The 14,836-nt window shown below is 39.1% G+C and overlaps 1 protein-coding gene across 2 annotated transcripts in view; it reads left to right on the top strand.

Moving 5' to 3' along the window:
* zgc:153039 overlaps positions 1 to 14,836 on the top strand; it is a 44,307-nt gene that overhangs the window by 18,738 nt on the left and 10,733 nt on the right. For both annotated transcript variants that reach the window (XM_068317202.1, XM_068317203.1), the window contains exons 8-10: positions 1,979 to 2,136; positions 3,339 to 3,421; positions 7,517 to 7,641. In XM_068317202.1, the coding sequence (XP_068173303.1) occupies positions 1,979 to 2,136; positions 3,339 to 3,421; positions 7,517 to 7,641 (366 nt within the window). The remainder of the gene's footprint in view (positions 1 to 1,978; positions 2,137 to 3,338; positions 3,422 to 7,516; positions 7,642 to 14,836) is intronic.

Genomic DNA, 14,836 nt, shown 5'->3' with positions numbered 1-14,836 from the left:
AGTTTGCTGCAAAAAATTTTTTTTCCTGCACATTAAACCATTAGATTGTTTTTTTTGTATCATATATCCAAGACTCATAAAAACAATGCTTCATAAAGTTTTTCCACAATACCGACCACACACACACACACACACACACACACACACACACACACACACACTCACACAACACAAAAGGCAGTTGGCATGTCCTAATTTGCATAAAGTTAACTTCTTGGTCTGTTAGATTTGCTGTAATGCAAACGTCTGTGTGCACCCAGCCGTACGCCCCTGGATGGATCACTATATATGTTTACGCAGGTCTATGTTCACTTGCTGCACGCCTCTCTATCTACACGTGTAAATAATAGCATGTTGAGATCTGTGGGTGGAATGAACAATACTTACAGAGCCGTGATAATATGAGTATTAAATTCACTGGAGCTGAAAGAAAACGTGGTTCTACTTTTTAATTACAAGAGAAGGAAGCGAGTTGAGGGGAAAGAGAAGCAAACAGAGCGAGGACGGACTGGGGTAAGTAGACATAAAACGAGATGGGGCGAAGTGAGACAGAAAGCTACAAGACTGAGTGTCTTAAAAACATTGTTGTGGGGGGGGAGTGATGAGGGAAGGAAATGGATTGATTTTGTGTGTCTGTATTGAAACACAAAACGATTGAGAAACACTTTGCACTCTAATCCCCATCTCTGGCTGTTGTATTGAAGAGGTGTGGTGGTGGTTTTTTTTTTTTGGGGGGGGGGTTAGCAGGTCTCAATCACACACCCTGCTGAGGTTTTTGTCCCCTGATCTCATACCTCATACTGTATCTAGTGTCACACACACAAACACACACAGGAATATTTGACCTCATCATTGGGTACCCTGGCAGTGATGACTTCTTTAATCCTTTACTTTTTCATTGGACACAAAATAAATGTGTGAAGTGACACTCCCACCCCCCACCCCCGGTTTGGAGCGCTTGATTTTGATCTTATATGAATGAAGATGATGTAGGGTTTATCTCTACAGCCACAGCGAGGATATTGAAGTTTTCTGGGTGACGATGATACAAGTGGAAAATAGATATATCGCCTATATTTGGACTTCTGTTTCTTTTTAAACTTGGTATAGAAATACTGGACAGCATGAGAAAAAGTATTTGGGGTGTTTTTGCACCCTCAGATTTGAGCTTTAGTGTATTTGTGTGGCTGACACTGGTTGAAATGCATTTAAGACTGAACTTTCCCACTAGCTCTCCTGTCCTTTTTTTGGGAGATTTCATTATTTTATACATATTTAAACAACATTAAAGAGTGTATTAAAAAAAGCTGATGTGTTTCCTCTAACTTTAAACTTCAGGAATTATTTTTATGTAATCCTGACAAACGACCCATCCGGTCGACAGTTAAACATACAAATGATTCTCTGCAGTCCAACATGACTTTATCAGTAACAATCGATCCCATTTTGTATATATTTTTTTTCTTATGATTGTTATTTATTCTTAGTTATTTAGAATTATAGGAAAGTAAAAATAAAATAAAATGCTGCTAAAGTGACCGAATTTCTAAAAAAAAAAAAAAAAAAAATCAAACCTTTGTTTTCTTGACCACAGCTAAAGTTCAATCTTTGAGTAAAATAGTCTTTGAATTCTTACTATAAATCACTTGAATCAACGCTGAACTTTGTTTGGCAGAACAAACCCTACTCATCGTACACTTAATATCTTCCCGGGAGCTTTCAGCTGTATCACATGATCTTCATCAGCAGAGGGTAATGAGTCAGCTGTAATGGAGATGGAGCTGTTGACATGGTGGCTCAGCGATTACGATCCATCCAGAGGACATCTTCACCTTGAAAAATAAAATTCAAATATTGCAGTTATAAAGTTAAACTAAAGAAGACATGAACTTTAAACGTGAGCCGTTTTGGTTGAACTTCTTCATGAAGGACAGAACCCAACTTAAACTAAGCCCTGACATTCTTTCAACTTTTCCAGAGTCCTGCTTCAGAGGGATTACAGTTTCCTTAGAGACATCAACATCTGGAATCCCTTCGTCACCATCGGCGTTTACTCCTCGACGCTCTCTGCCGCCATGAGCAACCTCATCGGAGCGTCACGGATCCTCTACGCCCTGGCCAGGGACGACTTGTTTGGTAGGTCCGACAGCCAGAGTCGAGACGGGCATGTTTTGTAGGTTTGAATGCTGTTTGGTCTCTGTGGACATCCAAACTACCACCGAACGAGAGAGCTGCAGGGCTATTCAGTCCAAATGTCATCATCAAATGTCAGATATGAAAAATCCAGAAGCTGTATGTAAATGATTTTACAGGAAACTAAACGACCATATAAGGTATTAAATAATGTGTCGTCTTAGTTTGACTCCCTCGCTGTCTTGCTCACTCTCCCTTGCTCTTTATTCTTGACTCATTTTGTAGTTAATTATATATATATATGTTCTGTTCAAAATGGCACTAACATTAGAGTTGCTGCCTGTTCTCCAAAGCTGGGCTGATGATGTCATTTCCATGATCTGGTGTGTGTGATTTTTTTTTTTTCTTTTGGAAACAATATGAAGTATAAGAAAATGAAACAGATAAAGGAACACATTGTGTTCTAACAGGATTTTATTCTCAGAAGATGTAGGATGAAGCTAATTTTCTGTGTGACTTTTAAATTTAATTTTAATTTTCAATTTAATTTGACAGTATTTAGTTATCTTGCTACTGTTGTTCATGATGCTTAAATGGCATACTAATAGGTTAGATAATGGTGAAACGTTTTCTTGAGAAAGACCAGTGGAAGTGATCAAACCGTGAGTGACAACCTGTCAATCATTAGTTTTTTTACACTACAAAACTGGAATTTAAAAGTTATCTTTGTGACATTGATGGTTTTGTTAGCAAGAATCGGGATGTGATGAAATCTCACATTGTAAAATCTACCCACCTAATGCTTTTCTTTAAATCATAAATTTTATAGGATAACATTCTGATGCGTTTCAGTTATGCGGTAATGTTGAAGCAGTACTAGTAAGTGACGTGAGTTTTACCCTGAAAGTATTTAAGAAAGTCAAGGTAAAAGATTATATTCTAGCAGAGCAGACATCAAATGAAATGTTTCAGACAACGTTTCAGCCTCTGAACTAGATCAGAACAGACCAGTGTGTCTGGTGGAAGCATCACACAGCTTCAAACATTGTCACATGAATGCTGCTGACCAATGGGGTTGTCAAGGAACCTTTTCAATAAGAACCTTTCTTAATGCATCATTTTTTTGGTTGCTGAAAGATGCATTCTTCATGCTCATCTCTAAAATCTACCCAAGTTCTTATTTTCATCTCTTGTCGTCCTTGAAGGAAAGGTTCTGGGTCCAGCTAAGAGGACGTCTCACAGCGGTAACCCCTGGGTCTCAGTGATCATGACCTGGTTCCTGGTGCAGGTCAGTGGAGATAAAAATAAAGAATGAAGACGTTTAATGAAAGTCATTGGCAGTGTTTCTCAGAAGTGAAATCCCACACAAATGTCACCAGAGTAGGAATCACCTCAGAAACAATTCCTAATACTTGATTACTTCCAAATGGGAACTTTTTTACGCTAATGTATGTCACATCCAGGCATAAAGGTGTTATTTTGTGATTGCACCAAAAACATTGCATTCTCTCTGGTCTTAGTCATTTAGATATATTTTCATTGATAGACTGTTTCTAAGTGTTGATGCTCTGTGATGCTGTAGGTTTGTTTGAAACAAAAACATGACCTTGTACAGTTCATGCGTCAGAAAGATGACGGATCAATTCCATTTAGTGCCACAAACATAATCCAGTTTTCAGCTGAACCTTGGAAGCTATGGGAATTCTATGAAAAGATGTTTCAATTAGATGTTACTATTTAATAGCTTCTTATTAAACTGATTCTTATTATAGTAAGTAATCTGGTTCTAATAATGTAGCTTAATAGAAAAGTTATTCTCAATTCAAGTATTTCCCTTGAATATCAAATTTTAAGCAAATCTATCTTAAATTCCTCAGGTTAGAATCTGTCCTTCCTGGCTGATATAGTGAATATCTTTAACCAGTCAGAATGAATTCTATTTCATTCACTATTTTTTTCCCTTGACCAAGAGAGCAAAAAAAATCTTCCTGTAAGGGTTTTTTGTTGCCTCACTTGTTTTTTTTGTAAGTACGGGAAAGCAGTCAATTCAGACTGAGGAGAAAATATTGGCAGAAGGAATGAGGGTAAGAGAAGCGACTCAAAGTGGGAATCATAAGAGTAAATAGGCCTGACTGTCTTATCATTATCAGAGGTGAGTGTTGAAGGCTGAATGGTTTGTCATTATTTTCAGTCCCTGCCCCCGTCTTTCTCTTCTTCTCATCTCTGCCGCTCTTCAGACAGAAGTCTAGGAGGAGCAGTTAGGTGGCAATCGTTAGCTGCGCCACCATCGCCATCAGAGATCATTGACTCTCTTGTCCTCTTTCTCGCTGCCTCTTCCTCTGCCATTTGAATGATTCACTGATGACAAAAGTCTGATTGTAATCTCGCCTCAAACACTCACAGCGGGATTGAAAAGAAAAGGAAGAGTAGGGGGGAGATATGATCAAAGTCTTTCTCATATTGGACTTTTAAGCAGAGGGGAAACGAGCAGACTGCAGGGTCACGTGCATTAAAGTTGCACACATGCAAGTCAGATTTATTCCATGCCTTCAAGAGCTCACAATCCTGCGATTGCAGCAATTGCAAATATTTTAGTATAAGTTTTATGATTAATTTAATTCGATTAATTTCCGCACTGGATAATAATTTTCTTTCTTTTTGTGAAAACACATTTTAACAAAGCGTGATCAACAAGCCTGCCTTGGCAAACCGTTAACTGTACTTTTTCCTTAAAGCTGGCTTGATTTTAAATGTTTATTTTTGGGCTTTAATCAAAGAACACTTAAATATTAGCTGCCTTCATTTGTCATATTTTGTCTTCCTCCCAAAGTTAAACAGACATTTAAGCAAACTCTTTGTCAAATTCTTCCCACTAAGTCTTAGATATTTCTGAAAAGGAGGTGGCATTACTCAGCTGCTTCCCCTCACGTCTTCCTCTTTAATGAAAACGTCTGTGTGAACCTCTTATTTCAGTCAAATTTATGGCAATTTATGCGTACTGCTTGCTAATAAAAAAAAAGGTCTTTGAATTTGCCACACAAAAACACAGCTGGGACAGATTTAATGTATGCATGGACGTGCATGCACGCACACACACACACACACACACACACACACACACACACACACCTTACCCACACACACTTTCCGGTGTGTCAGCAGGTGTCCATGCTTATCCAAGTTAATGTCTAATTAATGCAGTGGTAGTCCGATCCCCGGGGAAGCGCTGGAGAATTACCCACTGACTCTGACTGCCAGGGGTCACAAATGCTCACTTTATTCACCTTTTTTTTCTGTCATCCCTCCTTTTTCTTTTTTCCATCTCATCTTTTCCTCCTCTGCATTCTCCTTCTGATCACCTGTCAATATTCTGACATCATTAATGAATTCCCTATCATGATCGCCTCTTCTCTCTCCTCCCCAGTTTACTCCTGCTTTACAGTCACATACTTGGTGATCAGAGTTGCTGCAGTCCCTCCTCCATTAATACTAATGTTATGCCCTTGAGCTGAAGATAATGCACTCCGACTGCAGCCGAGTTTCTCAACGGCAAATCATAAAATGTATGATAACCGGGAAGCAAGGGGTGTGTACTGTGTGGGTACAGCACAGGAGTCGAGGTGCTACTAGTTCTACGCAATCACAGCCGCTTGAAGAGATAAAGAAAGTACATTTGTTGATAAAACACCTACAGATTTAGTTCCATTCAGTGCAGAAGATGTAATGATGTGGCTGAACGAACGATTGGATGTGTCAACATAAAAAGTAAGGATTTGTATGTGAAACAGGAACATTTTATGTGTTGCAATTGAAGGTGTTTATGCCCAACAGAATAATTGATAATTGTTGCTTATAGTTGATGAGTAGCTTTATATATGACAGTTTATCCTGTTCTTTCTTATATGTGTTGGTTTAAACAATGTAATAATGAATACGTAACTGCAACAGCTGATTAAAACCGTAAGGTTGCATCTTTATTTTAGCAGATCCTCTCTATCTGCCTTATGTAAATCAACCACTTGATGCTAACATCGCATAAACGGCTTCATGATGTAACCAGATTTTAGATTTGTGTTTTAGAATAACTGGTTTCACCCCCCGGCAAAAAGAGCTTTAAAGTATAAAAATATTACTTTGACTGTATGTATACAGATGAAACATAACCCAGTCTTGATCCTTTTATTCTTGGTAACTCTGTAATTACACACACCCATATTCATACATTTTGACGTCAGTGAAGGTAACTGAGGAGTGGGGTCCTCATTTCTGTACTCTATTAGGCTCCCTACTACTTCTCAGTCAGAGAACGTTCGTGCACCATCATTATTGGATGGAAGACTCCCCTCCTGAATCAGACAGATATTTCTACATGACTCTTGTCACGTTGCTTCTGTAGCTTAGAGTTGAGTGCATGCAGCTGAGCAGCAGCCAAGTTACCATCTTAATTCAAAGTGAAGATTACCCTTAATCACTGACCCCCATAATTTAGCCTTGGGACCACTTACGGCCCTTCACCGGTCCCTAGAAAAATGGAGAACAAATTAATTTTATCAGCGGCTCGCTCCCTAGATGTTTGTCAAATCTGTCCTTGCTGTCACCTTCCAGCGAGAGTGCAGAAAGATAATCGTATCTAGCAGAGGAAAATCTTAATAAAGGTGCTCTGGGACCGAAATGGACCAATGGCCGATTGCCTGGGGATCCTCGACCGGAATGATGTCCACAACCTCTGCACCTTGCTAACACTAAAATCTCTACTCATAGAATTTGCATTTTTAATTCAGTGACATATGTTTTTGTATTGAAAGCTGCAGCCTGTGATGTGTTCAGGCGACCCATCCCACTCTCTTGAAGCCGATGTCACAAAAACAACTGGTTCTTGAGTTTTCACACGTTGTCCACGTTCTCTCCAGGATGAGCTTTAATTATCTGAACTGATTTTTACATGCACTTTGACGAAAGGTCACAAAAATACCTATTGAGATGAAATTATGTAGTCTTAAAATCCTCTATCCAACACATTAAAGGTCAGCCTCGCCGTGATACCAGAATAGTTCTGGTTATTACGCCACAGTCCAACGTCCAAACCTGAATCGGTGACATGTCAGAACTCTGAACCTTCTATAAACCATCTTGTTTGGAGATTAAACAAATTAATATGACTGCAAACAGCCAATTCTAACAGTTCTAAAGAGTTTTAAATGGAGCCTTTAGATCCAAATGCTTTTATTTAGTGAATTCGGGTAATTAAAAAAAAAAAAAAAGTAGAAATATAGATGAGAGGTAAACTTTCAGGGACTCAAATGAACACCTTTGACTTCCAATACTTTTGCGGCACTTTGTCCCAGTTCTGATTAAATTGACTCTTTTCTTTTGTAATTTCTAGCTGGTCTTGTTTTCGGGGAAGCTCAACACCATCGCCAGCATTGTGACCATTTTCTTCCTGTTGGTGTACGCTGCTGTGGACGTGGCCTGCCTGGCTCTGGAATGGGCGTCTGCACCCAATTTCAGGTATTCAGGTGTTACTTTCTTAACACATGTGAACAGTTTAACTGTCAGACTGACTTTCAGATGCTTTTTCCTCACTAAATTTTTTTTTTTAATACGTCTAACATTGTTTATGTGTGGAGAAGTGGTTGTTTGCCAGCTGGATGCCGTTTTGGTGACAGTAGACTAATTAAAAGACATAAAACTGGGCAGAGCTTATGACCCCACACTGGAGACGGACAATAAAGATTTTTTTTGTGAGTTTTCGCGGGATGCATCTCGATGCTGATGAAACAGGAGGTGCTTATAGGTTTAAATTCCTGTTTGTAAATCTGTGTTTGCTCTTGTATTCATAAGATACTTGAAATCGTCCTGATTTATAAAGGTACTTGTGGCCATTATCACACCACAAAATCATAACCCAGGGATGAAGAGGGTGATGATGGATTACTTGATAATTACATCATTATAGTGTCAAACATAAAATTTTCAGTCTTTTATTTATTTTAATTTAACGTAGTACACCTACATTCAATAAACTATATTGTCTTTTTAAAGACATTAACTCCAGTGGTTGTAAAAGACATTTGACTGTAATAACTGCTGATTTTATTTGTTAAAGAGAGGAGAAACTATTTAAACTCTACTTTATTGTTATGACAGGTTGCCTGCAGCGATGCATCCGGTGTGTGTGGCGCTGCGGTGAGAGCTAAAAATGAGTCCTAAGACATTTTTAAGAACATTTGCAGGTTCCCGCTTCACCATCTGGCAAGTCTAGTTAAAATCAGTGTAGAGGTTCTGACAGTATGAACATCTCAACATTCAGCTGAGATTAAGATGTGATCAGTGGATTAAAATGAATACAGTAATTGCATATGGAATATAAATGTAGATTTTATTTTTTAAATTCTCTTCTGGAGTAGCAGTTTGATTTATTGTTAATGACTAAAAACAACTTAAGTCTTTATCTGGTTCATGCTGAGGTATTTGGAAAGGTCGCTCTGTTTACATGCTGACTCTTTTGTGATTTATTTGTGCAGATGAAGCAACCGTATGTGATAATAGAGCAATTTGGATGAATAATTCCTTAATTATACCTGCATTAGTTTATTAAAGTGACCGTGATCTCGCCGTTATAAACCCTGAATATCATCAGTGTCTCAGTCATTTTCTCTTTATGTGGTTTGTTTTCACTCTAATTACTGTTCTTTTGCCTGTAATAATGTCTTTGTGACCTTGTAGCGCGGCGAGTATTTAAATCCGAAACATTAATGTCATTACCGTTACTCGATATTGTAAGATGACCTTGATCCAAACTGTTAGCGACTGACCTTTTTGAGTCTTTTGAACTAAAATACACTAATTAAAACTATTTTATTTACATACACGTGTGAAAATGGTCTGAACACACGGAGAGAGCTTGAATAAAGTTCACTGAACATTATAAAGACTTCATCATCTCATCCTGTCTGTCTGATTACGGAGAGGTAGCATAATGAAATGTAAAAATACAAAATGAAAATGTTCTATTCAGATACAAAAACGGTAAAATCAAAGTTCACTTTCATTTAGGGTACAATGAAAGGATGCGTTTTATATTTTCTAATACTGGGATGTTTCACATACGGCCACTGGAGTACGCTTCGCTGTATTCAGTATATTTTGGAGCATTTTCACAGCGATGGTGACAGAATGGATGATGGTTCCATAAATAATGGTTGATATGTAGACCGTCCTCAGATTCAGTTCTCAAGGCTCGCTTCTGTGCATTTAAATAGAACTTCTGCTTTTTAGCTCTGATCTGTCTTGACAACACTTGGAGGACCGGGAAAAAAAAAGGTGCACTTCCTGTACTTTTGTTCAGATGAGATGATGTGAATAAAAGGAAAAACGCTTTTATTTTTAAAAAAAAGCAAGGTTGTCCTATTTATCTTAAGAACAGACCTTGATTTCTGAGTACGTCATACAGCGTGCGTCTGTGGCGTTACAGTAGTGAACTATTTGTGATTGCGTGATGAGAACTGCACAAAACTCTCTTCATGGTTCTTCTGGTTCCGTCCGTGTTTGCGTCCGTTTGCCTTATCGCTGTTTGACTTCTGGCAAAGGCTACAGGACACAAAGTTACCCACCAAACTTTTTTTTCCTCCGTGCCGGTCTTTCCTGTCCCTCTGGACTGGGGGGGGGGCCCTGGAGCTGATAAGACTTCCTGTTCTCTGGCCTGCTGCCTGCTTTGGGGCTCCATTCTCTTTCCCTTGAGTTCTTAATTCCTGTAAGTCATTGTTGCTGCGCTGGAGCGCATTTTAACCGTAGTTGTTTGTGTATTTATTGGTTTAGTTTTTTCTTTTTGCTCATTCTCTGTGGTTCTTCCACTCTGGCTCTCTCCCATCTCTCTTTCCAGGCAAAAAGAATTAAAAGCCATTTAGCGCCATCCCCCCCCTCCCCCACCCCTGAGAACTGCTCTGTAATTAACATAACTAATTTAGCAGAAATATGTTACTTTCTCTTGAATTTGCTGTTTGTGTTGGAGGAGAGGGATTGAAATTATGATGAAGCGGAAAAAGTGTCTGCTTGTTTAGTGTGTGTGTGTGTGTGTATGTGTGTGCTCGTGTGTGTGTGTGTGTGTGTGTGTGTGCTCGTGTGCCTGATCGCAAATAACGAACGTCTGCAGTAGGAGAGACGAAGTGTGATGTGGAGACGATGCTTGACTGAGATCCAAGTCGCATTCTGTGATTTTTCTTTTTTTTTTTTTTTTGGTCAATCATGGAATCCATCTTTGTCTGGGATTGTTTGTGCATGTGGTTCCTTTTGAGTACTTTCCTCAATTTTTTTTGTGTGTGTGTGCACAGTTGTATCTGTGTGTTCTTTGTGATTCTATTGGCTGCAGCTTTATCAGTGGTGGCTGCAGCTGTGTGTAGCGTTCCTCAGGGGGGGGGGGGGTGCTCTATGTTCTGTTTTTCGATGCAGCATGGACGCTTGGACCTTGTGGCTTACACACGCATGAACACACACACACACTCACATGAACCCTATATATATCTCCACAGTATTGCAGTAGTCACGGTAAAACCAAAAGTCCTACGCCAGAGGATGTTGAAGGCGGTGACCTTCATTTGGTGGAGGGCTGCAGAAAACTGCAAAACAACTACTGGAAGCTTAACAGAAAAACATTCCCATGTTGGTGATCGGCCAATTAGCAGGTCTGACATTCAGTGTTTTCCCTTTTTTTCTGATTGCTGACAGCAAATTCATTTAAAAATGTCCAGACATCCACCTAGAGCAACTTGAAAAGGCAGAATCCTTGTTGAAGAAACGAGACACCCCACCGTTTAAATCTTAATACAAGGCTTTTAATTTGAAATGAACACAGGAAATGTTGGTTTTATAAGTTGAGCACTAGATTGAACAAAAAGAAAGCAGATCAAAACAAATCAAATGGTTATAAGTTAGACCGAATAACTAAAACCAAACTGTTTAGTGATGAGAATTTGTTTTTGAGTAGAATCTGTATCTGCCTATTGATAATTGACTCTTTGTACTTATTGAAGCATTCTGTTTTCTAATTGTCTTTATAAGAATTTGCAAATTGTCCAGCTGAGCCAATAGATCCAAAAACAAAAGCTTTGTCCTCTGCAGGACCTGTCATTCATCCAAATATGAGTCAGAGTGCTTTGACAGATTGGGGTGTGTAAAAATCCAGATGGATCATCAACTGTGTCTGAATGTATGACAGACAGTAGAATCATTACCAGTTAATGGAGGGCTAGGACTTGATAATTATCCTCAGCCTCAGGTCAAACAACAGATTCAGAACTTTGGGTCGTGTTGAGGTCTTCAGAGGTCTTTGTGAGATCATCATGTGTTCATTCTCGTTTCTTCATATCAACTTGGATTGCTCGTGTCCTTTTGTGTCTAGAATAAAACCGTCTATAACTTGAATAGTTAATGTAATGAAACCCAGGGTGGATGGATATAGACTTTTAGAATCAGTGACAAAAGATGTCTCATTATTTGAATATTGACAGAAACATTGTGTTTTCATTTCTGAAAAGGATTTAATTACGTTGGATCACATTTTTCCAAGGTGATCCAACTTAAAGATATTATTGATTTAAATTTACATACACATATTTAAGTGATCACATTAATATTATGTTGCTGCAAGTTCTGCTTTTATAATTAATATCTCAGAGGACACTTTTTTGTGTTTGTAAGGAATTTGAACTATAACTAGAATATAATGTCCAGTGACAGCCAATCATCAGTGAGTAGAGTGTAAATGCAACATTTGCCTGTATGTGCACTGAACATTTCTTTGAGTCAACATATTAAGAGTAAAGATCTTCATCTTTGAGGTTAAACTGAACGTTTGCTCAACCTCAGATCCAGAAAAGAGTCAAACTTGACTCACTGGAGAAGTTAAACTAAAGAAAAAGCATTCATTCAGCGACACACATGCTAAAGAATGATGACAGCATTGACTGTGGAGAAATTGCACTCCCATAATAACTCTCATTTTCACCACAGGACTCCCTGATAATGTTGGTTTATCGGCTAACAGGATCCTGTGACGCCGTTCTATTGAACTCGAGTCACGCTGAGTGACATCATCATCTACCTGACTTTACCTGACGCGTCCAGCTTCCAACGGTTCCCTACGTTTCAGAGCGGTTTCTTTAAAATGCTTCCTAGTCTCCACTAACGTTCATTTTGGGACACTGAGTGACGTAACGTCTCCCCCACCATCTGACCTCTTCAGACATCTTCAGCATCTCCTCGCTGTCCCGCTACGTTTGGGGCGGGAGGGGGGGTTTGGGGGGGGGGTAGAAAGATGAAACGCTGGGTGTCTTCCTTCCATCTTCATTGCTCTCACGTTCTCCTTAATATCCCCAAGGACTTGATTGGTGGCGATCATATCGGAGTGTGTTTTGCTGCGTCGGCTAAATGAGATCAGTCGCTGCAGAACAAGAGGGGTGAGCGGGAGGTGATTGTATAGAGGGGGACCGTAGAGACAAAAGAGATGGGTGGGTGTGGTGGGGGGAGCTTTTAGTGTAATTACACCCTCTCGCTGCGATGGAATGAAGAGAGATAAGATGGGATAACTGAGAGCTTCTCCAGGGGCGACGTGAAGAAGTCAAGAAGAAATACAAGCAAAGTTTAAAGGTAGAAGGTCTCCCAGCAGCAACTGGTGCTTCAGGGTCACGGACCAGTGCCAGGAGCAACCCATGTCAGGCTTCCAACCAAGTTGTCACAAAGCAGTGTCTTTTATTCTAAGTTAAATTCATAACCTTCTCCAGAGTGATCGTTTTGTTCCGATGGAGGATTGTCGATTTAAGATCCATCTTGAAATCTGTCAGATCTTTGATCTGAAGTTTCCTGCGTGTCTAAATGCATTAGCTGGACATAATAGATTATAGGATAATATCAGAATTTTTAAATGTTGAGCTTGTAGGATGCATGTTGATACAGTTTAAGTTCATTTGACTTCATTACTAACTATTTTCATTATATTGACAAATGATAAAATGATGTCCCCACCAAAGCGGTTGTGCAACACTGATTTTCATATCATATCTTTATTGTTCTGCCACATTAGAAGCTACATCAACACAGTTTTAAGGACATCTGTGTCCCCAGACTCAAATTCTATGGTATCATTTTGGGTCTGATCTAAACTCAACATTTAAACGCCACAGAACTAAAGATGTCGAACAAAACCCATTACACTGACCTTCAAGTAAATAGTGAGAAACAAAAAAAGTTGTGTTTCTGTTTCAGTCGATCTTCCATCTTCATCAGGGATCTGAATATTTTTTCTTCTATGTGGCAGCTTAATATCGTTGGAAGAATTTCCATTTATTTGTGAAAGCGAGGACTTCCTGTGTCCTGTAAAATGCATGGAGCTGGGAAACAAAATGGGTAGAAGCACCGAGGATCAAGTTTTATATTTTTCCAAAACGACAACTTCAGCATCATGACGAGTTCTGTCCACTCTTTTTTTTAAGAAGTAAAAATAGCTCAACTGCGGTGAAAAACTATCTGTAGTGATCTAAACCAGATACATCAGTATCTCTGTTCTTCAGGTAATTACACATTTCAGGAATATCAGCAAACTATCAAGTTATTTTTGTCCAAATGCTGTTTCCTGGCCCACGTTGTGTTTATCTGGACGTGTGCAGACGGGCAGAGACTCGGGTGTTTTGGTGAAGTTTCACTCGTGTTTATCATGGGCATGATTTTAATAACATTTACCAATCAGCACTAAACTCATATTATCCGAGACACACCAAAGTTATTGCCACAAATGAGTTTATACCAATCCGACAAATAAATGAGAACTTTGACCTGCAGTGAATCTGTAAAATTGCCGTCCATAGAGCCATGACGTTAACACAGATTTTTTTAAAAAGGGTGTATTTAGATATTTCCTCAAGAATCCTGTGATTCAGACTAATATTTGCTCCTTTTTGACCTTTAACAAGTCGTTCTCCCTTTCTTTGTCCCCCCATCATAAAGTCAACTTAAAGAGGAAGGCCAATGATGGAGATATCCGTCTGTCAGTCCGTCCCTTTCTCTCCTTTTTTTAATTGAATGTTCATAACGGCCAGTTTCTTTCCCACCTCTTAAATAATCTCAATCTGTTATTTTACCGATGCAGGCCGAAGTGTGATTACAGCTGGGACTATTTTAATCACTATTTAGCCACATTGCTGCAGATAGAGAAAGGAAATTGGGGTCAATTACATGATGAGTGATTTCATCCCCTTGGTGGCTCTTGACTCCCCGACTGCTTTAATTTCCAGGCACAGACACACACACACATGCACACACGCGAGTGTATTTCAACAGGTACGACTAATTCATTCATATTAGGATTCAAGCTCATGCACACAAACATTTAGACGTCAATTTTAATCTGCAGTTTATTATCTATAGCGGTCTTTGTTCTTTTTTTGGTCCCAGCACTAATTAAACAGTGACATTGTAGTTTGTTGTTGACCTTCTTGTACAACTTGACTATTTCAGTGAAGCCGTGGCTCAAATTTCATTACTCAAGTTTAAAATAATGGGGGGAAAAAAATTAATTAAAAAGTTTTTTGTTTGCCTTACCAAATTTATAGTTCAACCAGAGTCGCCCTGTTCTTACAGCTGAGGTGTGTGTCTCTACTACGTCTGTCTGTGTGGACGACTTTAAGCTGCCCCCACACGCTGTTAATTAGAA

Source organism: Antennarius striatus, chromosome 6 (assembly GCF_040054535.1).
Source record: "Antennarius striatus isolate MH-2024 chromosome 6, ASM4005453v1, whole genome shotgun sequence".
Lineage (NCBI taxonomy): Eukaryota > Metazoa > Chordata > Actinopteri > Lophiiformes > Antennariidae > Antennarius > Antennarius striatus.
This window is presented reverse-complemented; position numbering and strand designations above follow the sequence as displayed.